Source organism: Haplochromis burtoni, unplaced genomic scaffold, assembly GCF_018398535.1.
Source record: "Haplochromis burtoni strain Fernald_Lab_line unplaced genomic scaffold, NCSU_Asbu1 Contig_89, whole genome shotgun sequence".
Taxonomy (NCBI): Eukaryota; Metazoa; Chordata; class Actinopteri; order Cichliformes; family Cichlidae; genus Haplochromis; species Haplochromis burtoni.
This window is the reverse complement of record NW_024582450.1, coordinates 458885-483450: the sequence shown is the minus strand read 5'-3', so window position 1 is coordinate 483450 and position 24566 is coordinate 458885. Positions and strand designations below refer to the sequence as shown.

General features: G+C 39.7%; 4 protein-coding genes across 6 annotated transcripts in view; 2 read left to right on the top strand and 2 right to left on the bottom strand.

The window, feature by feature from the left end:
• Window positions 1-7284, top strand: part of crlf1a (cytokine receptor-like factor 1a) — a 20057-nt gene extending 12773 nt beyond the window's left edge. The window contains exons 5-9 of one of the 2 annotated variants that reach the window (XM_005934358.3): window positions 2294-2451; window positions 3571-3645; window positions 3727-3820; window positions 6174-6358; window positions 6472-7284. In XM_005934358.3, coding sequence (XP_005934420.1) covers window positions 2294-2451; window positions 3571-3645; window positions 3727-3820; window positions 6174-6358; window positions 6472-6495 — 536 coding nt within the window. In that variant the 3' untranslated portion in view covers window positions 6496-7284. Of the gene's footprint in view, window positions 1-2293; window positions 2452-3570; window positions 3646-3726; window positions 3821-6173; window positions 6363-6471 lie in introns of both variants that reach the window. The other variant, XM_005934359.3, reaches the window with a different exon arrangement.
• Window positions 7285-11265: 3981 nt separating this feature from the next.
• Window positions 11266-13033, top strand: odf3l2a (outer dense fiber of sperm tails 3-like 2a). Its single transcript, XM_005934361.3, has 4 exons — window positions 11266-11485; window positions 11638-11760; window positions 11916-12057; window positions 12688-13033. Exons 1-4 carry the CDS (start codon window positions 11266-11268, stop codon window positions 13031-13033), a joined length of 831 nt encoding a protein of 276 aa, XP_005934423.2.
• Window positions 13034-13041: 8 nt separating this feature from the next.
• ebi3 (Epstein-Barr virus induced 3) lies at window positions 13042-15864 on the bottom strand. The gene is made up of 6 exons (XM_005934360.3): window positions 15544-15864; window positions 15237-15351; window positions 15024-15093; window positions 14367-14484; window positions 14081-14244; window positions 13042-13469 (listed from the first exon to the last, which is right to left on the bottom strand). Exons 1-6 carry the CDS (start codon window positions 15647-15649, stop codon window positions 13314-13316), a joined length of 729 nt encoding a protein of 242 aa, XP_005934422.1. The 5' UTR covers window positions 15650-15864; the 3' UTR covers window positions 13042-13313.
• Window positions 15865-16163: 299 nt separating this feature from the next.
• On the bottom strand, window positions 16164-21252 carry rabgap1l2 (RAB GTPase activating protein 1-like 2). Of its 2 annotated transcripts, XM_005934362.3 has the most exons (8): window positions 20586-21247; window positions 19660-19740; window positions 19396-19506; window positions 19033-19137; window positions 18851-18934; window positions 18698-18769; window positions 18204-18470; window positions 16164-16603 (listed from the first exon to the last, which is right to left on the bottom strand). In XM_005934362.3, the coding sequence occupies exons 1-8, from the start codon at window positions 20694-20696 to the stop codon at window positions 16373-16375; spliced, it is 1062 nt and encodes a 353-aa protein (XP_005934424.1). In that variant the 5' UTR covers window positions 20697-21247; the 3' UTR covers window positions 16164-16372. The 2 variants fall into 2 exon arrangements, with proteins under 2 accessions (XP_005934424.1, XP_042078532.1); XM_042222598.1 differs by lacking the exon at window positions 19660-19740 and having other exon boundaries at window positions 20586-21252.
• Window positions 21253-24566: the final 3314 nt, after the last annotated feature.

Below are 24566 nucleotides of genomic sequence, written 5' to 3'. Positions count from 1 at the left end.
AAGCATTTTCTTCTAACAATTTGACACTTTTCTATCATTCTGTTATTGCCCCAGTGTGTTTTATTTGTCTTTCTTTTTTAAATTGATGTTAAAAAGAGTTTTTCAATAACAATAGTTTACTATCATAACTTTAAATTATGCTCAATTCTAGCATCTTGAACAAAGATGCTGTATTATATATATTCATATATTCAATATATATTCTGTTATTTTAAAGCCTCGAGTCCTGCGAGCCCTGCTTTTTGCCACATGCCTAACAATCACAGTGTGAGGAAACAGGAACACTCTTTTCTAGAAGTTTAACACGGGACAAAGAAATCGTCTCTGTTGATTTTTAAGTTTGTTACCTTTATTGAGTAAATCAAAAGGAAATGACTTAGTGGATAGAAGAACACGATTCAAAAGAAAGAAAATGATCTCCTTGGTCCTTATTATTATGTAACTGGAAAAAAGAAATCTCACATTTCAAGAAAATGAAACAAAAACCCATGTCGAATGTTGGTTTTGCATTGTGAAAGAGATACATTTGTTATCAACCGTGGCATAAAATCAATTATTTCAGTTAAAACACTGCAACAAATTGGTATAAAATTACAGCAATGTACCGTTTTTTGGTGAATGCGGACGAATACTGTAACTTCTGATGCCTTTGAGGAAAAGAAGTTAAGAGCAAGCTACTGCACATAATGAAATATTTTTCTTTGGCAAGCGCAAGAACTTATGGGAATATAAATGTTTACATTCAAATCATTATTTTACACATGTTCTCGTGTTTATTTCCGTTGTGCTGCAATTAGTCTGACTGCTGTGGATGTTCTGTGTGGTTTCATGGTTTGGTCAAGACCCTTATAGTTGCATATAGCCTGCGTGCATCTTCAGTGTCTTGAATACGCCTATAAACCATTCTTATAGTTGTGGACATATGAGCCAGAAGAAGAACGATATATGGAAAAAAGCACTGGGCCATCTTTGCATGCAGGTATTTTCAGTCCCTTTGCCAAAGGTGGATAAAATCAAGTGCCCAGGACTTGTGTCCGTAGGACATGCACTTACATTTACAGTGTAATGATAGCCAGAAAGCAGTGAAGCTTATATGAAATACAGGTTTAAAAATATTATATACAGTAAGAAACTGTTGTTGCAGAGTACAGAAGGTAGACTTTAACAGTAAAGTTTCCTGTACAAAAGGAAGTATTTTTTACAGTGTACTTTAACAAAACCTATGTTTCCATCTGCAGATGTCATTGGCTATAATTGCATTGAGCCCTATGTGTGTCCACTAAAGTATTAATAATCTTATTTTACTCTTAGGTTTACTGTATAATCTCTCTCAAGAAAAAAGCCTCTTGTGTCAACTCCCATTTTTTTCCTGCACTGAATCTTTCCCATCTTCTTCTTCTTCCCTCTGATCAGCTTGTTTATTTACTAGCTATTCAATGATGGCATTCTGAAAAAAAGGAGCTGAAGTAGATACTGAAATGATCTCAAAAGCCCCAAAACGAGAAAAGTTAATATAATGCTCAGTCACCACATGTTTGTTTGCTGAAAAGATAATTGTTGTCAGATGAACATGCCTCTTCCAGCTCACACAAGTCAACTCTGCAAAACTAAAAGGCGCCTAGAGACCTCAAACCTCCGGCAACACTGAGCAATCTTTCAATGTGTTGTTACACATAAAGACATCACTCCTACTGCTTAAAATTGAAATTGAATGGATTGCTTGGTCGTGTAAACATAAGGAAGTAGAGAAAAGGCCCTAAGCAAAGAGTTTTGTTGTTGTAATACGCTTTGTTTTACTAGAAAAAATGCTTGTGACATTAATGTTTTAATTCAGATTAGTGGTTCAAATCAACCTCTAGTCGGCCACAGCATCTGTTAGAGCTATTTGATAAAAATCAAGGCAGTATTTGCCTCTCTCGCAGAGCAGACTATTTCCTATCTTGATTTCTTTATAACACATACATTAGTAATACAGGCAACAGCTTACAGCAGGGAATCAAATGTATGAGTCGGGTAATCTCTCATGAACAGCTATTAACTGTTGGTTAAGACATAAAAAGATGGAACCATTACATCCACGCGTTCTGTTTCTGTCTTCCTGCACTTTCTGTATGTTTGCCACTATCAAAGTAACGGATAAACATCATGTGGCATGCCACTGATCAGACGTTTTGTGTGCAGATGTTGAAGCAGTTTCCACCTGCACTACAGGACCTAAATATATTCACTATGTTTTTCATTATCAGTTCTGCATGTGATGCTTAATGTCCTGATGCCATTCCTCCTTCTCCAGTGACCACAGACCCTCCATCGGGTGTGACCGTCAGTCGCGTCGGGCAGTTGGAGGACCAGCTGAGCGTTCGCTGGGAGGCCCCGCCTGCTCTCAAAGACTTCCTGTTTCAGGCCAAATACCAAATCCGCTACAGGCTGGAGGACAGCCAAGACTGGAAGGTAGAGGGCAAGAATCCATAGCTATAAGGATGCAAATCTGTTCTCTTTGTCTCTTTCTGTATAACAGCAGCACTGTCCCAGCTGTTTCTCATCCTTGTGCTGTAATCACCTCTGATGTAGCCTGATTGAGGCCTCCTCTGCCAGATGAGTTAATAGTTGGGCTGGTCAAAAATTTTCATTAGTCATAAATCTAGAAGCTACAGCCCAAAGCCACTGTATGTGTAACTCCGCACGAGCCTTTAATGAATGAAAAACACAGTGTAAAACCTTAAGACGCGCAGATGGTGCTTCCCAGAAATCATTTTCCTCTGGGTAAGAGTGAAGATTCTCCTGTAATTAAGGGGGAATTACACCGATGTAATATAAGCAAGTCTTGACTCGCAAAGTGGAAAAAGAAAAGGCGGGGAGTGGAGCAAGGCGGAGGAGGGATGATATGATTTTGAAGGAGGAGAGCTGGAGACTCGACACAGAGTGGTTTTAAAGGGTCGATGGTGAAAACAAAGCACCATTTCCCTCTGAACCAGCCCTAATCATGAGGTCATGCTGAGGAATGGAGGGATACATCTCAGCTGTTAATGTCTTCAATATGTCTGTAAGACGCTCAGCTGTAACTTCTGCCTGTTTGGCTCCCCCACATCACATCATTAGACTTTTGATGCCAGTAATTTCCATGTTCTGTTTTTTGTTTGAGTCCTTTTTAACAAGTGTTTATAGACTGATGCCAGAGAGAAAGTGAGGATTATTAGACAAGATTATTAATTGCAGCATGTGTGCCTTTCTTCTTCTCTATTTGCCTGTCTTCAGTTATGCTGTTTGCATGAGTACCTGTAAGCGCTGCTGTGTGTGTGTCCCAGCATATCCAGCTCTGTAATAAATAATAGAGAACAGATTTTACCCAGCAGGCACGGTTACATTAAAATAGTTTCATAAACATGCTGATCAGCAGCCACCAAACAATGTGAGGTTCATGCATGTTTGGGTCTGTACATGGTTTGCGGTTGTGTTTTCTGCATCTTGATTCGGTCCTGTGTTTTAGTTTTTGCCCATTGGTATTTAATACTGTGGTCAGACCTCCAGCGCTCAGCGCTTTTGTGTTTGTGTCTTTGATTTGTCATGTAGGTGATGGAGGATGTTGGGAATCAGACCTCTTGTAGACTGGCTGGACTGAGACCTGGAACGGTATATTTCGTCCAGGTACGTTGGATATGTCTCGATGTGTAATGATTAAGTACTTCAGAGTAGCTTTCAGCCTTTCTAATGATGTATTTTCTCCAGGTTCGATGTAATCCCGTGGGCATTTACGGTTCTCGCAAGGCTGGCATCTGGAGTGAGTGGAGCCACCCGACTGCTGCTTCCACACCCCACAGTGGTGAGCACACACTCGTACACAGTCAGAAGGGCACTCGGAAGTCATTTTTTGTCCATTATTGAGGTTTTTAAGAGCATTTTAAGGCATCATAGGGTGCATATCCCACAGATCGCTCCTGCTGTTGAAAACTGGCAGCCTCAATGTCTCAGTGGTACTGTTTTATACACTTCTTGGTCAGTCTTCCAGGTTGTTTTTTATAGCACTGGCAGTTTTACTTATGTTAGACAAATCCAGTCAAAGACAATAAAAAATAATAGCCTAACCATCAATGTAACATAATGCAATCTTTGCCCAACCTGACATTACAAAATCAAACCAGACTTTGATAATGTTTTACTTGCAATAGGTTGTAAAATAAACAATTTCAGAACCAACAAAAAATTCAAAAAACATTACTCATGTTCACAAAGTAGTGAGCACTTGTGGTTGTTTCTTCCCCAGACATAACTGCTGTGCAAAATGTTATCATAACTGATCGGAATAAAGACCACAACTATGAAAACAAAACCCAGTTCATAAAACCTTGATTTTTTTTTCCATTTTCTGGAAGGGTTTCTGCAAGGGCAAGCTGAAAAAGCACAAATCAGGGAGGGGGGTTTAATCCTGTCTCCCCTTCTCTCCTCAAAGTCTTTTCAGCCACTCATCTGTCTTTTTTTAAAAGTCTTTGACAGTGAAAAATTGCATTTGCTTGAGTACTGCTCTGCAGATTCTTAACATACTGGAGCATTACTTGCTTATTTCCCTTTGCCATTATAACTACTTTAAACTTTCAGCCCCAAATTTGAGCCAGGTGAAAATTCTGCCTTGGTGTTTTGCATGGCATAAGCCCAGAATATACAGTTAGTCACTAACTGTTAGTGTATAACCTCAAAATTCAAACTGTGCAAACCATTTACCATTTACCATACCAGCACCACAGCTACAATAACAGAATCAGCAGCAGCTCCTTACTTTGCTGCACGCACAGTATGACCTTTCCATGTTTGATGTTTTCTGCATGTGTTTTGATCATTTGAGGTTCAGTTAAGCCCCTTTAAATAAGTCATCTTCTTGAGAAGTTGAATCACTGCTGCTTTTTTGATTTATCCAGGTGCATCCAGTTGAATTCAAATTGATATAGGGAGATGTTAAATAAACTGTATGGCTGATTTCTGACATCTAGACGGGATAAAGCCAGTATAAAAGTAAAAATTTGGTGAATGAGTCTCATCAGCATCATCGGCTTGAATTCGAATTGTTATCTGCTGCCCTTCATGTAACTTAACACTGACCCTGCGTTACTGTAACTTCATAGCATGAAAACTAACCAGTTTAGCCTCTATTAAACTGTACTGAATTTCTTAACGTAATATTTTTAATGCAAATGTTGAATAACACAAAATCCTGCTTCATTTTGTTTAGAAATAGATTTCACATCATGAAAAAAGAATGAATTAGGACATTAAAAGTATAATACTTGCTGAAAAGTCCTTATCTTCCTCTCCTTGGGAAATACATTAAGCGTCCAAGACACCATGCATGAGATGCTGCACAGAAACACCTGCGCTGACTGAAAAGTTACATCTTTATGCTAGCTCCCCTTCTGCAGTGCTAGCTAGATGCTAAAGTACCGCAGACGCAACATTGACACCTCAGGTGAACATAACACAGGAATTAAAAACTGATTTGAGGGTGAAGTGGGGTGTGGGATCTCGTGTCCACGCTGGCAGCTGAAAGCAATGCCAGACTGCAACACAGACATTTAACTCCCTCGGCATTATGTATCAGCCTAATCTTCAGATTTGATTACTCATTTATTAAAAGTGCCAGAATGCTGTTCCAGATCAATCCCACCCACTTTAATCCCTTACTTTAGGGCAAGCCAACCCTGTGACTGAGGAACTGCTATCCAATGAGTGTAAAGTGTCTCTTGACATCCAAGGGGTTTTTATCCAATGTGCAATGTCCTGATAAGAGTTTATACCAGGGGTGGGCAATCTCAGTCCACGAGGGCCGGTGTCCCTGCAGGTTTTAGATCTCACCTTGGGTCAACACACCTGAATCACATGATTAGTTAGTTACCAGGCCTATGGAGAACTTCAGGACATGTTGAGGAGCTAATTTAGCCATTTAAATCAGCTGTGTTGGTTCGAGGACACATCTAAAACCTGCAGGGACACCGGCCCTCGTGGACTGAGATTGCCCACCCCTGGTCCATACTAAAGTTTTGTCAGATGGTAAATGGACTGGTACTTAATATAGGGCTTTTCGACTCAATTTGAATACTCAAAGCACTTTCTTATTACAAGCTTCATTCACACACACACTCCTTTTCTATGCCTAATACCTTTTTACTGGTTTCTCCTCCCTGCAGAGAGAATGATGTCAGGCTCCTGCGACTCAAAATCCAGCGGAGACTCCAACTCCACCTTGCGCAGGGAGCTGAAGCAGTTCTTCGGCTGGGTGCGGAAACACGCCTACGGTTGTAGCAGCATGTCCATGAAGTTGTATGACCAATGGAGAGTGCTGATGCAGAAATCCCACAAAGTTCGCAACCAGGTAGGTAAGCATCATCATTCCAATCAAATCACAAACATGCACGCGTACACATGCTGCTCACACAAATACATGGAAATCTAAAACTGTTTTATAAACGCTGATTTTTTTTGCAGGTTCTCCAAGGGGATAAATCATAGCACACGCTGTCTTTACGAACAGAAAACAAATCAAGAAAAGAACTGAGTGAATGTGATTCGTTATTATGTGTGTATATGAGATAAAGAGAGTGTATTCATATATCAGAATTATAAAGACAGTTTGCTCCGGACATTTTTTGTACGGCTACCAGCTGTGGCCACAAGAGGACATCCGAAGAAAAAGTGGGATATTCTTCCTTTATGTAACTTTTTGAGTCAACGCAAGGAAGGTGAACTCATCACAGACATGCTGGTATCACAAGAGGCACCATTTGGACTACCTTCTTCTTTCAAAAATGACACATTTGCATGAATAACCTGGATTACAGTAAAGACTTTTGTATTTGTGTGCAAAAAGGCAAACAGATCAGAAGTATTCAGTTACATTTTGGACTTCTTTTTTTCCCCTGTGGATCCAAAGCACCATCTAGTGGCGGTTCAGCTTCAATGGATACTCCCACCTCAGCCTTCACCGTGGCCCCCATGTAAAAGGCAAAAGTAAATTATCATACAGTATTTCTAATTTCTTCTTTGTTATATAGCTGGATACTATACCAAACTGGTTCACTCAGGATTCTTCTGTTTCTGAGTGTCAGTAAGTGACTGATGACGTGATGGTGTTTGTGTACGGAAGCATTTCTCTGCCTTTTATTTTTGTACTAAATTGTACCAGCATATTTAAAGTATAAAGCTATGTTTTAATTCTTAAATTATGTTTAGTTAGTAAAGACTGTACAATGACTGAAGTTGTTATCACTCTGATGCTGTTCTATAAAATGATGTCAGAAACCCAGGGTTTGGAAAATAGTTGTCTGCACACCAGAGTCGCCAAGCACTGAAAAACACAACTCTGCACCTTATCAGATGACCAAAATGCAAATGGAAATTTAGGTGGATAAAAAACAAAACAAAGCAATAGACATCATATGGATTCTTAATAACATATCATGTTGACTCCACAGTGCATAAGAGGTGAAAATGGAGCTGACCCAAAGTACTTTAAAGCGGAGGCAGATGGACTGACGGGAATACAGAATATTAGCCAAGAGCGGCTCAGTGTCATCTTTGCCTTGTGCGAAGGTCCTAGTTTCTAATCCACTAGCTAGCTCGGGCCCTTGTCTGTTTTTGCATGCTCTCCTAGTGCCTGTATGGCTGCTCTCCAGTTTAGTCTCAGCTTTCTCCCAGAGTCCAAAAGACATACATTTTAGAAGTGGTGAGTCTAAATTTATGCACTGCAGTGCGTAAATGTGGGACTTTCTCTATGTGCTCTTTTACAAACCTGCAACCTATTCAGAGTGTACCCTGCCTCCTGCCCTGCTGGTATAGGCTCCAGCCCCCACAGGCCTAGATAGAAAATGGATGGGTGGATTGTATTAGGAAAGTTATACAAAGAAAATCACAATTAAAAAAAAATATATAAAAAATATATAATCTGGTGCAAGTAAGAACAAAACCAGACTGAAAAAAACCATTAAAGGTGTTTAATTAATTAAAAATAAATTAAAAGTGGGCATACTGGTCCCTTGTTTATCGCGGGAATTATACGTTCCAAAAATAACCCGCGATAGGTGAAATCCGCGAAGTAGCCAACTTTATTTATTTATTTTTAACAATTATTATAGATGTTTTAAGGCTGTAAAACCCCTCACTACACACTTTATACACTTTTCTCAGACAGGCACGAACATTTTTACACTTTTCTCTCTTATTTAAACTCTCAATGATAAAACATTCGTAGAAAAATAAGTCCAGTATTATAGAATGAAACCAAAAGCGCCCGCGGTTGCCTTTGACGGTGCAAAACGTTTCGTCAAAATTGTTGTGTTTGTTGGGGAGAAAACTTACAAACATACAGTACAGCACTTCAGAGTCACACAGCTAGCATAGAAGATTTATGTTAACTTGACAAGCTGAACGCATTCTGTACTGTAGAGGAGACACAGCACGAGACTGACTGACAATGATCTGCAGCCAATCAGGACGCAGAACTCAATGCGCTGTAAGAAAAAAAAAAGAAAAAGCACGCAAAATCGCACCAAAGAAATCCGCGAAAGGTAAACCGCGTTATAGCGAGGGACCACTGTACATGTATAAAAAGATTACAAATAAAGGTTCTTCACATATTAAACATGTGCATCAACCACGCTGGGCTGTAAACGCCAAGTGTTCAAGAATGATGATGAAGTTTGTCGAGCAGCACAAAAGAAAGGCACCTTAAAAGAGTCAGAATGACTAGGTGTACAAAATAAAAATGTTCACAAGCAGAAACAGGTGTGGTGTACATGAAGCATGGCAGTCAATGATTGAGAGTAAAAACAAAAAGTGCTACGCATGTAGTGGACCTGTCTCTTACTACATCTTATTGTTTTTCCTTTGATTCTTGGCTGTATAATCTACAAATAGCACATGTGAAAGAGTGCAGAGCAAGCAATAACAAGCTTATGTCTCCATCGAACCAATGAATCCATGTTAGAGCTCGACAGCGAGTAACATCTTTGATCCCTGCTTGTTACATGGTGTCAGTGTTTATCTGGGAAACTTGAGACGCTGGTTGTGTTTTCTGTCATGCTGTGAGTTCATTTTCCTCTGACAAGCAGTATCTTGTTACTGTGCCTGTGAGCAGTCAGTCAGCAGTGCTTAATATTTAACTATGGAGTTCTTCTTGGTCATGGCTCTGCTCTCAAGCCTTTAGTTACCTCTGCATCCAGTGTCCAGGGTCCTGAATGTCAGCAATGGGGAGCTCTATATGTGTATGCCAGATGCTAAATCCTACTCCGAACTTCTGCCACAGCTGACTCTTTTCAGATGGTGTCTAGGTGCTAATTCAGTAGCCACAGTGGCCCGCAGTGATATGGGAATTGTGGCTGTAAATCCATTGTTCTCATGTGCACTGACACAACCTTTTATAAGTTCAATATAAATATTAATATACTGATGTGCTGTGGTTCCCCTTGCACAGTACTGAGGACCAAATACTGGACACAAGGCAAGACTTTTTGGGATCCAAATCATCAGGCAAATTCAAAGGGCATGAGCAAGCGAGCACAACAGACAGGACACATGTAGGCACAATCTGCCATGATGGAGGGGCTGACAAACACCAAGGAAGGGAACAAAAGCAAGAAAATAAAATCAGGACGCATGAGAATGTGATTTATCAAAGTAAGACAGGAACCAGATTAAGAGATAAGGTGAAACAAGAAGCCACTCATGCAGTGACACTTTAAGTCTTAATGCCATTGTTTTTGTTTGTGCTTTTTGGGCAAAAAATCCTGTGATCGACTGACAGCCTGTTCAGGGCACTGTAACAGCTGGGATGGGCTCCATTATTCATGGATGAATAGATGAAATAACAAAAAGACAAGTAAACACAGAAGGACAATGGCACTAATGTACAAGACATATGGGGAAACTTTAGGGAAATCAGAAAAAAAGAATATTAGAAACACCCGAATTAATCACAAAATCAAAACAGGAACCGAAAACTCAACAAATGCAACACTAGAACCTGGGACGATGACAGAAATCTTATGTCTTGGAAGAAATACTGTAATTTATTTAAATAAAACTAAAACTCTTAGTTTAAAGTGCATAAATAATCGGGGAAAATGGACTTTAAGGACAAAAACAGCAGCAGAAAACGGGAATCAGAAAAGGTCCTCTAACCTTTTGCTGATAAAAATTCCTAATTCGTTGTGAAATTTATTGTACTAATAAAAATTACATCAAGAAATCTGAATGATCTGAATCTGAACAATGTTTTTGGTCAGTCCCACATTTTTTTGCTGTTGAATATATACGTAAATACTGCAGAGGGCCTGTAAGGCTTTTCAAATAAAATTGTGTCCACCCGTCAATAAGAAGAACCCCCTGTTTAAAAGTGCAGACATAAAATTTGCAAGCATTTTTACTCACATGAATATCCTTACAAGTTCAATAAAGAACTTAGTGTTTAATGTTCAGATATCAATATGCTGCAGAGGAATGTTCAAGGTCCTTCGCTTTAATAGCATGTCCACTGAGACGCTGTCACTTGAGCATACATACATGAGTGAAGACAAATACTGCAGTACAGTAACCAAATACTTTGGAATAGTGTTACAAATTAACTACATTACACGTTACCAACATGATCATTATACATCACTTCAAGATCGTGTTTCAGCAGAGCACTTCACGTTTAGATTTACATGCTAAACAATTATTTGAGCTCTTTAAGTGTCTATTTGGTAGAAACTATTTGTCCTGAGGAACCTTGGAGAAAAAAAGGTTGACAGCAAGTTTGTGCAGATCAGGGCCTCAGTCAAGATAGGATTTCTTTACCTCATGATAATGAATAATTCAGCCTGCGAGACTTACCTGGACAGAGCCACACAAGAAAAGGAGTAAGAAAAGGATGTGTCTGAAGTAACAGTGGACTCAAAAAAGAAAAGCCGAGGAGAGGGAAGAAAGTGGTCGGTAGACTATGGAGGAGGCGGAGAAGAAACGACCGATTATCTCTGCTCGAGAAAGAGGTCAGTTTGAGAAATGTGTGTGCCTGCATGTGTGGTTATGTATGTCTGTGTGTGTGTTTGCATCCACATGGACTGTATTATAGCTGAACTGTTTTTGCTATGAAATCTTGCACAGCATTATACAGTCGTTGCTCCACACTTGTTTGAGATTTCTACTTTGTTTAGAATCCATTCCCCAAAAAGCAGAGGAAGTAGGTTAAAATGCATAACCATAGAAAATAAGTCAAAGAGCTCCATATGGAAATCATCAGAGACGATGCAGCCGGAGCCAAAGAGCAGTGGGTGTGCTATACTGCTGCTTGGAGTGCAATCTGTTGCATCATTTTCACCACCATCCTCCTCCTCCTCCACCTACTCATTGTCAGGCCCAGGCCCTGGACGCTACAGCCTGCCCCCTACAGTTGGATACATCAACCATGATTTCACCAAGCCCAGAAGTGCAGCATATACCTTCCACAGTCGTATGAGCAGTGCCAGTAAGTTGTCAATTATTTATGTATGTTCTGGTAAGCTTGCCCTCAGTAGACCAATCATTGACTAAGGAGTGCTACAAAGAAGTACTTAATGCTAAGCTGGAGCAGTTAAAGTAAAGGAACAGCACTTTGATGGTTTTTGGCCTTGTTTGCAGTGGTCTCTGTGGACTCCAGCCCAGGACCGAGGTACCACGTTGGATCAAAGGTCACGCGGTTTGGCAGCATGGAAACGCCATCTTACTCTATTTTGGGCAGAGGAGGGCGCACAGGAAGTAAAGGTAAAAAAGAAGGAAAAACCATTCAACCTGTGTGATTGATGTCAGATATTTGGACAAGCATTAGTCATCCATCCATTTATCAGTCCATCCACGCATTCATCCATCTTCCCCCTAAAATAAAGGAATAATTTCAAACTAGTTTCCTTTTATGTTAGGTGACCTATTCCAGACTCCCGGGCCCGGAGCCTACAGTCCAGAGAAGGCTCCGCCCCTCAATGGCCACCGCAGACCTCCATCACACATCATTGGAGCTCGAACCAGATACCGCTCTGTGGATGCTGTACCCTCACCTAACAGGTAAAGGCGAGGAGGAGAGGTAGATTAGAGGTCAATGAAAGTGCTGTGACATCACCCTTTGGCTTGTGGATCCCTTTGCTTAAGCCTTCTAGTATCCATAAACGCTGTTCAAGTTAGCGTTTAGTGTTAATCTAGGCTTTAATTCATCTAAAATTGTGCCCAGATTTCTTGAGCATTCTTGAGTATTAAAACCTGCAGCCACTGTTACTAGGCTCTAAATATATTTGTTTCTGCTCTAAAGTTCGACAGTACAAGACGGAAGATTGCCTCTAATACGGAGTAAGGGTTAAGTGGTTATTTGAGGAACCTCAACTTTTTAAGCACTTCTGCTTTGAATATCATTCCCAGCCTCAGAGGTTGTTGCTTAATAGCGTCTGATTGAGCTCCTTTGTTTCCTAAATTTAGAGGGGGTAGCCTGCTATATCCACCCCAGCCATTTCCTACTAAGTCCACAGTCTTTGATAAATATGGTTTCCTTTGTTTTTTAGGAAAGAAGAATGGGCTTGGGAGTAGGTGCCCAAGACAGCATGAGGAATTTAGAAATCAAACAGAGAATAACACCAGATTTACCATCTTACATCACACTCAGTGCTCCTGTTAACCTTTATATTGTTTTCGTCAATCTTCCAGTTACAGTCTTCCTAATCTTCTGGGACATCATATTCCTCACAAACCCTCCAGTGCCAGCTACAGCTTCTCAGCCCGGAGGAAGGTCGGCGCTCCCTCTGAAGATCTCGCCACAACTCCCGGACCAGGAAAATACAACAGCACCAACCCAGACATTTACCGTCATCGCCATCCGTCCTTCACCATGCAGGGGAGGACTAAAAGGCCCAATTATTCCTCTGCTATTCCTGGCCCTGGCGCCTACAGCCCGGAGAGATTTCATTTGCACCTTCCAAGACCACCATCCTTCACTCTGGGCATCAGACACTCTGAGTTTGTCACCCCACTTGTGGTAAATGTGACTGACTGACAATGAGGATTTGCTTCAGACACCTTATTTTTATTCTTTTTGACTTGACAAACCAACACTGTTACAAAATAACAATAATACAAAAAATACTGACTTAAACTGGAAATGTAAACTGTGTGCATGATATCCATTTACAATACTCTTTAATAAATAAAACAAAATATAAATAGTTTGTGTTTGCATTTTTCGTGCAGTTAAAATACCAGAAAATGAAATTGTTTACTTCAGTGCAAGCTTAACAGGAAATGGGTAAACAAAAAAAGGAAGTCAGTGGAACTTCCTACAGTCTTTTTCTTGGTATTGTGATCTTCACGGGCATACTCCAGTCACTGCATTTGCCCAGACCAAGCAGCTCCCTAGCACACACTTGGAACAGGTATGGCCTCCCTGGGGTCAGGGCCTTCAGTTCAACCGTGGTGTTCTCATAAGGACCCAGCTGGAGGAGAAAATATAGGATACATGTGTAAAAACACACATAGTTAACACCAGGAGGCTACAAGTCAGCCCAGTGGGAAAGGATACTGGTTACTTTAAGTCACATATTAAAATAGAAGTAAAGGACTTATAAATAGTTGATGAATCATAAACCGTTTCATGAAAGTGGATGGAAGAGTTTAGTAATAATGCAAATGTGTTTGCCATCATTAGTCATACTTTCAAATCAGTTACAGCATGTGCTGATGCACATCTTTTTTAAATTTCAGTAAATCATGACCAACATCTTAAAAACAGTTTATGAGAAAATATTTTCACACAATTTTGAACACTTGAAGTCAAGTTAATGAGTGTTGTAATATTTAAAAGGAAACAGAAAAGCTACTGATGATTAAATGATTAAATTAAAAACTGGATCCTGTAGACGATGGGAACTTTTTTAGGAAAACAACAAGTACAAAAAAAAGCAATTCGAGGTTGCTTCAAAAAGTTTGGGTAATTTTGAACTTGCACATGTGATATCCGTGTAAGCGTTAAGTGTGATGTGCTGCTTACAAAACTTGTGGTTGCAACACTTTTATGCAAATATGGTGTGATGAAAATCATACTTACATTAACAGACCTTCGGATCCCCTTGTTTTCCCACTGGTAGATAATCTGGTATTTTAGGGGGAATATTGCCAAGTTGGTCCAAGTAGGTGGAGGAGACCACTCAACCAACAACTTTCTGTTGTTAGTAGGGGAAACCCGGACATCAACGGGAGGATCTGGTTTCACTGAACACATAGAACAGATTTTTTTTAAATTGTTTTTTTGTTTGTTTGTTTAGATAAAAACGGGAAATGGGTTATGAAGCTAAGTGAAGTTTGACCACATTCTGTGTAATTTCATTTCTCACCTATATCCTCCAGCATGAAGCTTGTTAGATGGGAGCTGCTTCTCCCAGAATGAACTGCTGTGATGTTGATGATGTAGTCAGTAAGAAGCTTCAGGTTGGGCAGCTGGCAGATCCAGAACTGAAAAAAAAAAAAAAAAAAAGAAAAAGAGAGAGACGATGAAAGAAAACTTTGGGGAATTCACAAAATGACGAGCACTCGAGATGATCAGAATTAGTAATCAACCACAGATCACAAATTACTGAGACCCTGGTTTCCTCAGACTCACAAGATAAACTTGAAATGATTCCAAAAAAGAAAAGAAAAGAAAAGAAATGGGATTTTCCAAAACTCAGCCTGTCCCGTCAGGTTTGTGGATCATTCCAGTACAGTATGTGTGTGTGTGTGTGTGTACACATATATATATAGTACAACTTATCTAAATGAGTTAAATTTTGATGCATGAATTCTGGAAACCACCTCTTCTCCTTTCTCTTGGCTGTTCACAAACCTAAGGGTTAACGTCACCCCATGACTGAAAATTCCCTCCACACTATGCATGATGCATGATTTCAGTCTCAGGATCCAGGGATTTTTGCTCATAACAGACAAGAATATATCCAAAAATTCCTAGATGCACAGCCAATATCAGATGATCTCTTAAGGTTATAAACTGGTACCTTTTCAGAGGATGAAGAGCCAGGTGGAAGGAGATGGCATTCCTTGGTGCTTGCCTGATTATGTCTCTCACTGGTAAACACAAACATTTACACATAAACACATTTAAGAAAAAAAAAAAGGCTATTTAATGACACTTGTTAAGTAGAGTGTCTTCTACTAAAAAGGGGTCAGTGGTTTGGGTCAGCACACACTAAAACTATTCACAGACTTACCTGTATGTAGCAATGTAATGCGTGGTAGGGAAGTGGGGTGGTTTAGGCCAAGTGCACAGCGTCACATTCGGATAGCTCGAACACCAGCAGTGCACCTTGGGAGCGGAGAGGGGATCTGGCAGGGAAAAACTGGATTTAGTCACTGAGTGCAAAACATAAACACTGACAGAAATACAGAATAAAGAAAAATACAAAATGTAATATCTGTATCGGTATCACTTTGAGAATAATATTATAACATAACATGAAAGAAAGAAAGAATAAGTGGAAGTGGGAAACATGTAGTCAAGCACAGACTAGCACTCACTCTGTGATGTTCCAGCTCCTCTCAGCAGGTCCAGTGCTTGACTTTCAACAATGCTAATTAGTAGAATCACAGTGACATAGCCACCACCAAACACTGCAGCCCTCATTGCTTCAAAGGAGGGATTATTCGCCAAGAGCAGTTTTTCAAAGTAGCTTTAGAAATGTTACAGTCAACTCCCAACCCCGGGCCCAAGTTAAATACTACTCTCTTCTGTTATTCCCTTGTCCTTTGCCCTTTTCCTTGCAGATCTACACCTGTCTTTGTGTCAAAGTACAGCAATAACAAGTTGCTTCACAGTCTCGCCTCCCCTGTGTATTTGAGCGCCTCGCAGCTGATCGCGGTATAAAAGCCAAAGAGGTCATTGCGAAAGAGGAAGAGAAGTCACAGCACAGGAAATTCCTTATAAGAACTGAACAGTTATGAATTACTGCATGCTGATTAAGGTTTCCTTACGTCATGAAAGAGAATTTTTTTTGAAGTGGTTACTTCTTTAATGGTGCATTTATGGCACAAACGAAAATACTGGTCTCCAGGAGACTCACACAGATTTACAAATATGCAAAGAAACTTATCAGTAAAGACAAAATCAGCAAAGGCAAGAAAGTCCCTACTTCATATCAACTGTCAGTGCTCTCTGGTACTCTCCTCAGCTCATGGTGTCTTGACTGCCATCTAGTGCACAAATTAGGAATCAGCAGGTACAGGTTTAAGTCATTCTGTATATACAGTCTTTGGTTATCACTCAGGCAATAAAGTCATACTTCAGCAGAGGTATAACCCCCCTCTAGTGTCCAGTTTTATGTCATCTGCGCATTCACAGTCCAAGCTCTCAGACATTTTCTCGATTGACTCTGTGAGGCCACGATAGCTTCTTGGGGCTCCATCCAGAGAGGGAGGCACTGTGGACGTTCCAACCCATTTTGTGAGTCCCGGCTTTGTGTATGTTAAGACTGTGAAGCCCCTCGCTGGAGGTCCGCAGCGAGGTGAAGGCCTTGCTGATCCAGCTGTTCTTTGCTTCCTGCAGATCACTGGTCAGGATTCCCTTCTGATGCTCCAGCTCCTGCATGAGGATACACAGATGTATGACTGCAAATACTGCATTGTGCAATTAATTTTACTATGTTTTTACTAAATATGCACTTATGTTTTTTTTATTTACATTATCAAAATACTTTTAATAGTTTTAAATAACAATGCCAATTCATATGATTATTGGCAAATTAACACTCAAGTTTTTAATCTATTATGGGTCAGAGTTATACCTGAATTTAACTGTAATGATTAGTTTTAAATAATTCACTAACTGGACACCATTATGAATTACTTCAACCCTGTAAATCCTGAACCATGAAACAATTGTCAGAAAATTAAATTTTTTTGGAACTGCAGTGTTGACCGAATCTTCTGACCAAAGTTTGTACATGCGAGTTTGAATTTGCATCATATTTGCTACATTAAGCATTTTTTTTGCACAATTTAGTTACATTTTTCAGGAAAAAAGTTGCACAGATGATTTAGAAATCTCAAAAGCTCACAAAAACACACGTATTAAATATGGTAGAATTATGATAATGTATTGTGGAAGTAATGCAATTTATTTATATGCCTATTTTAAGCATGCCAGATATGTAATTAGAGTACTTTAATACTTAAAAGTAATAAAGTAATAAGTAATGAATCTTGAAGCATTCGTCAGGATTATCCCATTATGTTATTTCTGTGTTATTTATGAAGCAAATGACTTCAAAAATGATCCGGGGTAATTCCCGTCAACTTTTGAAGTCTCTGTTTTCTGCTACTTCTTCCTGAAAATGTTCCTTTGTAACTTTCAGTTTCCAGTGTTGTCAAACCTGTTTTACTGGAACAGCGACAATATCTCAGAACCTGGTCCTGTTGTCTGTCTTCAGGGGCTTATGCTTAGTAAAAATATCATATCAGCTTTATTAGAGGTCAGGTGTCAACATATTCCCTATAAAAAGCCAGATTTAATGCAGCACTAGAGTAGCAGAGCTCACAGTCATGCTAATGACCACTTTAAAATAAAATAATCTTTTTTTTTTTTATTGAATGCCACTGATCTCTCTCCACCCTATGCTCAAAAAACCAGTTGAGGTCGTTTGAGCAGCTAATCAGGATGCCTTCTGAGCACTTTCCCATCAGGTTTTCCGGCCACGTCTATCCATCTATCCAGGGAGACACCCCAGAACATGGTGGAAGGATTATGAATCTCATCATATTTGTAACTGGCTCAGTATCCCCAAGCAGGAAATGGAAAAAAAGAAAAACCCTATTTAGCCTGCTAGCACTTCACCCCAATTCTGGATAAGCGGAAGAAAATAAATGGATGGACAACTGGATGGGTGGCAACCAATATTTATCCAGATCTTCCTTGATTTTTCTTAACTGTGACCAAGAAGCAAACTGAGAGAGATATTTTATAGTGTAAACTACTACTAACCCATGTTATGACAAAAACATTTCTTTGCTGCATTTTGTTGCCATTTATTGGCTGACATATATCCAGATATCCTCTTATCTGCAAAACACTGACAATTTGTGCATGTTTTGGTTACATGCTTGTAGATATTTGTGAAGGTCAGAGATTTAATCAAGATATGTATCTATGAATGGTCCAGTCCGATCTGATTCACTGGTCTTACCTGGATTTTGCACGTGGCCTCCACCATCTGGAGTTTGGTCTGGACCAGCTCCTTTTCCAATTCCCCAATCTGAGCCCTGAGGAGCTCCTTTTCCTGCTCCCTCCTCCTCTGCTCCTCCAGCGTGGGATCTTCATCCTTCTCCTCCATGCCCTGTTCAGTCACTTTCTGATCTTCCGTCTGCGCAGCCGTTTCTGAGTCCCGACCTATATCGGACGTTTCATCTGAATTCATGATGTGTTGACAGTGGGAGCAAGCTTTTATTGCACTCTGTGATGTGAAAAAAAAAGTGTAGCAAAAATTAAATGATACAGATTTTTTTTCCCTCTCAAACGTGACATATGTAAAAGATAATCTGAGTAACTGATGAGTTAATAGAAAGGTTGAAAGCATTTTATACAACAACAGGATTTGAGATGAAGCACGGCGGAGGCAAGAGGTGAGATAAAAGAAGAAGAGATGACAGCAAAGCTCCAAAGGAAGAGTGCTACCCTCACCTTAAGTGAATCCATCTCCTCTCTGTGGGCGGCTTGCTGGCTTTCAAGGCGGTTTGTCAGCTGAGAACAGATCTGAGCCAAAGATCACGACTTTAACATAATTAAGCAAAACATCAGCAGAAGAAATGTAGCGATTTTAGAAACTCTCTGTACCTGTTTGTAGTCTGCAATGATACCAGACGACCTTTTGAGTTTCTGCTCGGCCTTTTCTATTTCTCTCCGAAACACTTCCTTCAGCTATAATGAAAGATAACATTCCTTCGCTCAGTTATGCCTGCAGTTAAATATCAAAATCTCTAATGATTATGAGGAAGCATGAATAACTTAAATCTCACCATGGCAGCTTCCTCCTCTTTCCCTCTTTTCTCCTCTTCTGTGATCTGCAGTTGCTGTCTAGTTTCCATAAGGTCTTTGGTTAGTTCGTCCACTCTGTCCTCCACCTGCAAAGAGACAATCGCAGCAGTCAGCTCAGGATATTATGCTTTCATTGTGAATGAAACTTTTATATCGATGTAGCATATAACTGCAGGGCCATGCACAATACCAGAAGTTAATAATAATACAATAAGAAAAAATCACTGTGCTATTCTAATGAAATGTAAAATGAACGCCAAATATATTATTCTATTACAGTTACACTTTATTCATTTCCTGTGGGGTTTCGCTACCCTTTTGAAAAGGGCAGTAATTAATTGTACCTTGTCTAGAGTGTTCCTCAGGGCCACCTTGCTGGTGATCAATTTGTGGGCCAGATTGTCATTTTCCTGCTCCAGACGAAGGCTGGCCTGCTGAAGCTGACGGTTTTCCTTCTGCAAACCACAGAAACAATCTATCAAAGTCTCAGCATTTAAAAAAAAAGACATTTTAGATAAAGAATAAGAAAATAACTTGAACCTGATCCTAGCACTTATCACAGCAAAAGAAGAATGTTAGGACTGACTTTAGAGACAAAGATCCCCCACCACATATTTGTCCAAAGTGTCTTCCTCGTCATCCATTATTTGCAGCCGGCACTCCTTCAGTTTAGCTTTCTTTGTTGGTACCTAATGGCAGAGAGTCAAAATGCACTAAATATAACAACGCAGAAAAACTGTCATATTTGAGTGAGCTGAAGAAAGCTATCTCCTCCACACAGATATTGTGCCGGATGAGGGATGAGCATGACAAATCAAGAACGAGCCCAAGAAAGAGATCCAGAAGGAGATAGCACCAAGATAAGATAAAATAAGCACATGGGGAAATGATCAAATTAGAATGCCTGAGGGAATAATAGTAGAGGGAAGTCTGAAATGGCAATTTCCATATCTCAGATATCTAAAATGAACAACCAGAAATCATTCCCTTTTTTTTCTGGAATTAAAATCCATCCATAAAACATCCAAAGGAATGTTTTATGTGTTGTGATTGTACTTGCAGCTACCGTTTAGCCATTTGCTCGTGTAATAGATGTAGAAATATTGTAAAGATCAAACCCAAACAGGCCCGTAGAGGCAAGCTAAGAGCAGCACTACACCCATTTAATGCTTTGCTCCTAATCAACATTCAAATAAGGATAATCTGCAACTTGAAATGAGTGTGTGAGTGTTACAATCTACTAACATAATCATTTATATTAATAGGTTGTTAATATGCATTAACAAGTAAGAAGAATTTTGTTGCTGTAGAGTATAAAAGTAGTGCCTTGTTGGATAGATCAGCCAAATGTGTAATATTTCTTCTAAAATGTAGACATCTAAAAATTGAAATACACACAGGCAGTACAAATCTGCTTAAGGACAGTACTTGAGTAAATGTAGACTCATGTTCTACTACTTCACTGCTGAATTATGAAGAAAAATAGCTCAGCTGTTGTCACTAAGTGCACAAACTGAAAGAAAAAGAAACTTACTGTGAATTTAGGTCCCGTTTCAGACTCTAGACAGGCAAAAATCTCCTCCTCGCTCATCTGCTCGATTGCATGGGCATCGTAAGCATTGACCATGGACACCTCTTCCATCATCTTGTCCAAATATGCAGCTACGAGAGCTGCCTCCGCTCAATCAGATGTAAACAGTCAGAGCTTTTGCACGTCGAGGTTCCAATTTTAAACAGACCCACGAGAAGTAATGCGGATCCCGTCAGGCCTGAAGGACAATCTGTCTCTTAAGTGAATTAAAGAAGCGGGTTCATAGCGATGCAGTCACCTTCTTTTTCCTTGCAGTGATGATGGTTGCAAGTCCAGTATTTGAGCATAAACAGGAAATATCAGGTTAAAGTCCAAGTCATCCGAGGATAAGGAAAGTCTGTTTATAGTCCAAAGGTGAGCAACAGAATAATACACCAAAGGTAAAATGTAGCTCTGCTTAAATCCTTGTTAGAAGTCAGTCAGAACTGCCTACTGTTTCAGGAAAAACAGTGTTACAGGTATTCGGGCGGTAACAGGTTCAACAGGGTTTACAACCAACCTGAGAGGGAGTGTGACAACAAGACAACCTTACACACACCCACAGCAGAGCTCTGCTTTCTTAGCAACTCACGTGTCCATGCTCTCTCTCACACACACGTATACATATATAAAAGAACAAAAAAAGAAAAACGTGTTTTTGGAGCCGAACTTTTCAAACTAGTTCAATCTAATTTATCTGGCCTCTTTAAAAATTCACTCCTCTTTAAAAATTCACTCCAGTCATCTTTTCTTCTACTTTTTTCTCCCCCTTTACACTTTTCTTTGCCAGGTAGAGGTGCTGTGTGAAGCTGCCAGACCCTGCTTATGTATTTAAAGAGTAAATGATGTCGTATTTGCGATCTGTCATCCGCAGGTGTTGGCGTGACAGAGACCTGTCGCTCTATTATTGTCATGGGCGAAGCAGCCTGACAGGGTATGAAACGGGTCGAGCAGGTAAAGCACTCAAATACCAAAGAATAACAAAGATGATTCTGCGTTCGACGCCGTCTTTTTCCCCACGGTCTCGGTGTCACTTTCATGCAATGATGCATGGTTTCTCTTAATTCCTAACTTGCATTATAAACCTCTCAGTTTTTATCTTCTCTTTCTTGATGACAGACCGGTTTCTTTTTTAAAGTTTCACTTCCCTTTCTTTAAACTTCAGTGTTTCACTACCTTTCTTTATCTGAATTTTGTAATTTTTATTTGTTTCCCCTTTGTGGCTTTAAAGAAAAAAACAAAACAATTCCCGCTCTAATGTACGTCTGTGGTTTTCTGTTTTTTTCTCTTCTGTGACCAGAAACTGATTTCAACACCTTGTATCTACTGTCTGAGTCACCATGTGGAAAAGACAGACCAACAAACCATGTAAATATACGCCAATATCTACTGCATATGTTTAGTTACGTTTTTTTGTTTCCCCCTCTGTGGCTTTTTTTCAATCAGCATTTCCTGCTCTACACAACCAGTAAGTTTGGACTTTCTGTTTTTTCTTCATTTTCATGACTATTTACCTTGTAGATTCTCACTGAAGACATCAAAACTATGAATGAACACATATGGAATTATGCAGTACACAAAACAGTGTGAAATAACTCAAATATTTTGCATATTTTAGGTAGTCACCTGAAATGGTTTTCCAACAGTGTTGAAGAGTTCCCAGAGATGCTGAGCACTTGTTGGCCCTTTTGCCGTCTCATCTCAAACCACCTTGATTGGGTTTAGGTCAGGTGACTGTGGAGGCCAGGCAATCTGGCGCAGCACTCCATCACTCTCCTTCTTGGTCAAATAGCCCTTACACAGCCCGTAGGGGTCACTGTCCTGTTGAAAAATAAAAGATGGTCCAACTAAACAAACCGGATGGGATGGCAGGATTTTGCGGTAGTCATGCTGGTTCAGTGTGCCATCAGTTTTGAATAAATGCCCAACAGTGTCACCAGCAAAGCTCCTCCACACCATCACACCTCCTCACGGTGGGAACCATGCATGTAGAGACCATTCGTTCACCTTTTCTGCGTCGCAAAAAGACACAGCAGGTGGAACCAAAGAGCTCAAATTTGGACTCATCAGAACAAAGCTTGGATTTCCGCTGGTGTAATGTCCATTCCTTATGTTTCTTGGCCCAAACAAATTTCTTCTGCTTGTTGCTTTTCCTTAGTCATGTTTTCTTAGCAGCTATTTGACCATAAAGGCCTGATTTGCACAGTCAGAGCCAGTTTCATCGTAGTGCTTAATGGATTTTGCGACTTTCAAAGTTTCCAGACTGACCTTCAGTTCTTAAAGTAATGGTAGATTATCGTTTCTCTTTACGTAGCTGATTGGTTCTTGCCTTAATATGAATTCTAACAGTTGTCAAATAAGCCTGTCAGCTGTGTACCAACCTGATTCCTGCACAACATGGTCCCAACCCCATTTAAAGGCAAGAAATGCCACAAACAAACCCTGAAAAGGCACACCTGTGAAGTGAAAACCATTGCAGCTGACTACATCATGAAGCTCATCGAGAGAAGGCCAAGAGTGTGCAAAGCAGTAATCAAGGCAAAGGGTGGCTACTTTGAAGAATCTAAAATGTAAAACATATTTTGAGTTATTTCACTTTTTTTTGTTTACTACATAACTTCATATGTGTTCATTCATAGTTTTGATGCCTTCAGTCAGAATCTACAATCTACAATAGTCATGAAAATAAAGAAAAACCTAAAAATGAGAAGCTGTGTCCAGACTCTTGACGTGTACGTCTTTTCTTTTCTGTTTTTTTCTTCTTCTATGAACAGAAACCGATTTCATAATCCTGTGTATCTACTGTCTGAGTCACTGTGTGAAAAAGACAGACCATAAGAATATGTAGATATCGACATATTTATTCCTCCTGAAAAAAAAGGAACATTATGTGAAACATTGTGGATTTTCCTCAGGTCATAGCAGAATGTGATTTTTTTTAAATACAGAAACAGTAACCTGAAAATAAAAGTTAAGTTCTGACACAACAGTTGTGTTCATTATGGTGCAACAAACCTGTGAGCACAAACACTGAGCCACTGTCATCAGACTAAGGGGATATTTGTTGGGTAGGTGGCAGTGAACGCCAGTGTTCAGTGAACATCTAAACTGACAAAGACATTTAAAAATAAAAATAAAACAGTTTACATACAATACTGTGCAAAAGTCTTAAGTCAGCACTCCATTATCTGGATTTAGCTTCTAAGGAGGCAGACTTGTTGGTATTTTTAAACCAGTTTTGAGCAATAGTCCACTCCCTGCACCGGATCATTTTCAGAGGAATGTTTTTTAACACTGATCTAAGAATTAAACAAGCATAAAAAAGGCACCTAACCCAAGTAATGAACCAGTGTCATGTCTATACGCACCAGACAAATTAGCAAAGAACCAATTATTAAATTGTATCTTTAGGCACTTTGTTATTAGAAGTCTGCTGCAAAAACATATAAATTTATTTTCTCATGTATTTTATTGAAACTACAAAAAATGCCAAAGGTAGTTTGACTGGCTTAAAATACTATTTGTGCACAAACAAGGTGATTACCAAAGGGCGACTTCCTGAAAACTACATACCTCAGCATGATGTGCAGTGTGTCTTTGAGAAATGAGAGGAAAGAGGACAAGAGGAGGACAAAAAGAAGAAGTAGCAGTTCAATAGCAGATGAACAGTCATTTTAAAGGAAGGCAAACAGGCAGAAAAGGGTGAGATATGCTAAATTACACAAGAACTAGACTGAAAATCAGCAGAAACAGGTCATCAGGAGTTTCTACAGCGATCTGTAAAACACAGCAAGGCTCTGTCATGGTTTCGGGCTGTATTTCAGTGAACGGTGTTGGGGATTTTGTCAAAGTTGATGGAATTATGAATGCTGAAAAGTACCCTATGGTCATCAGTCATGGGTTGGACTACCGAGAGCCTGGACTTACTGCTATTACTATAACGGA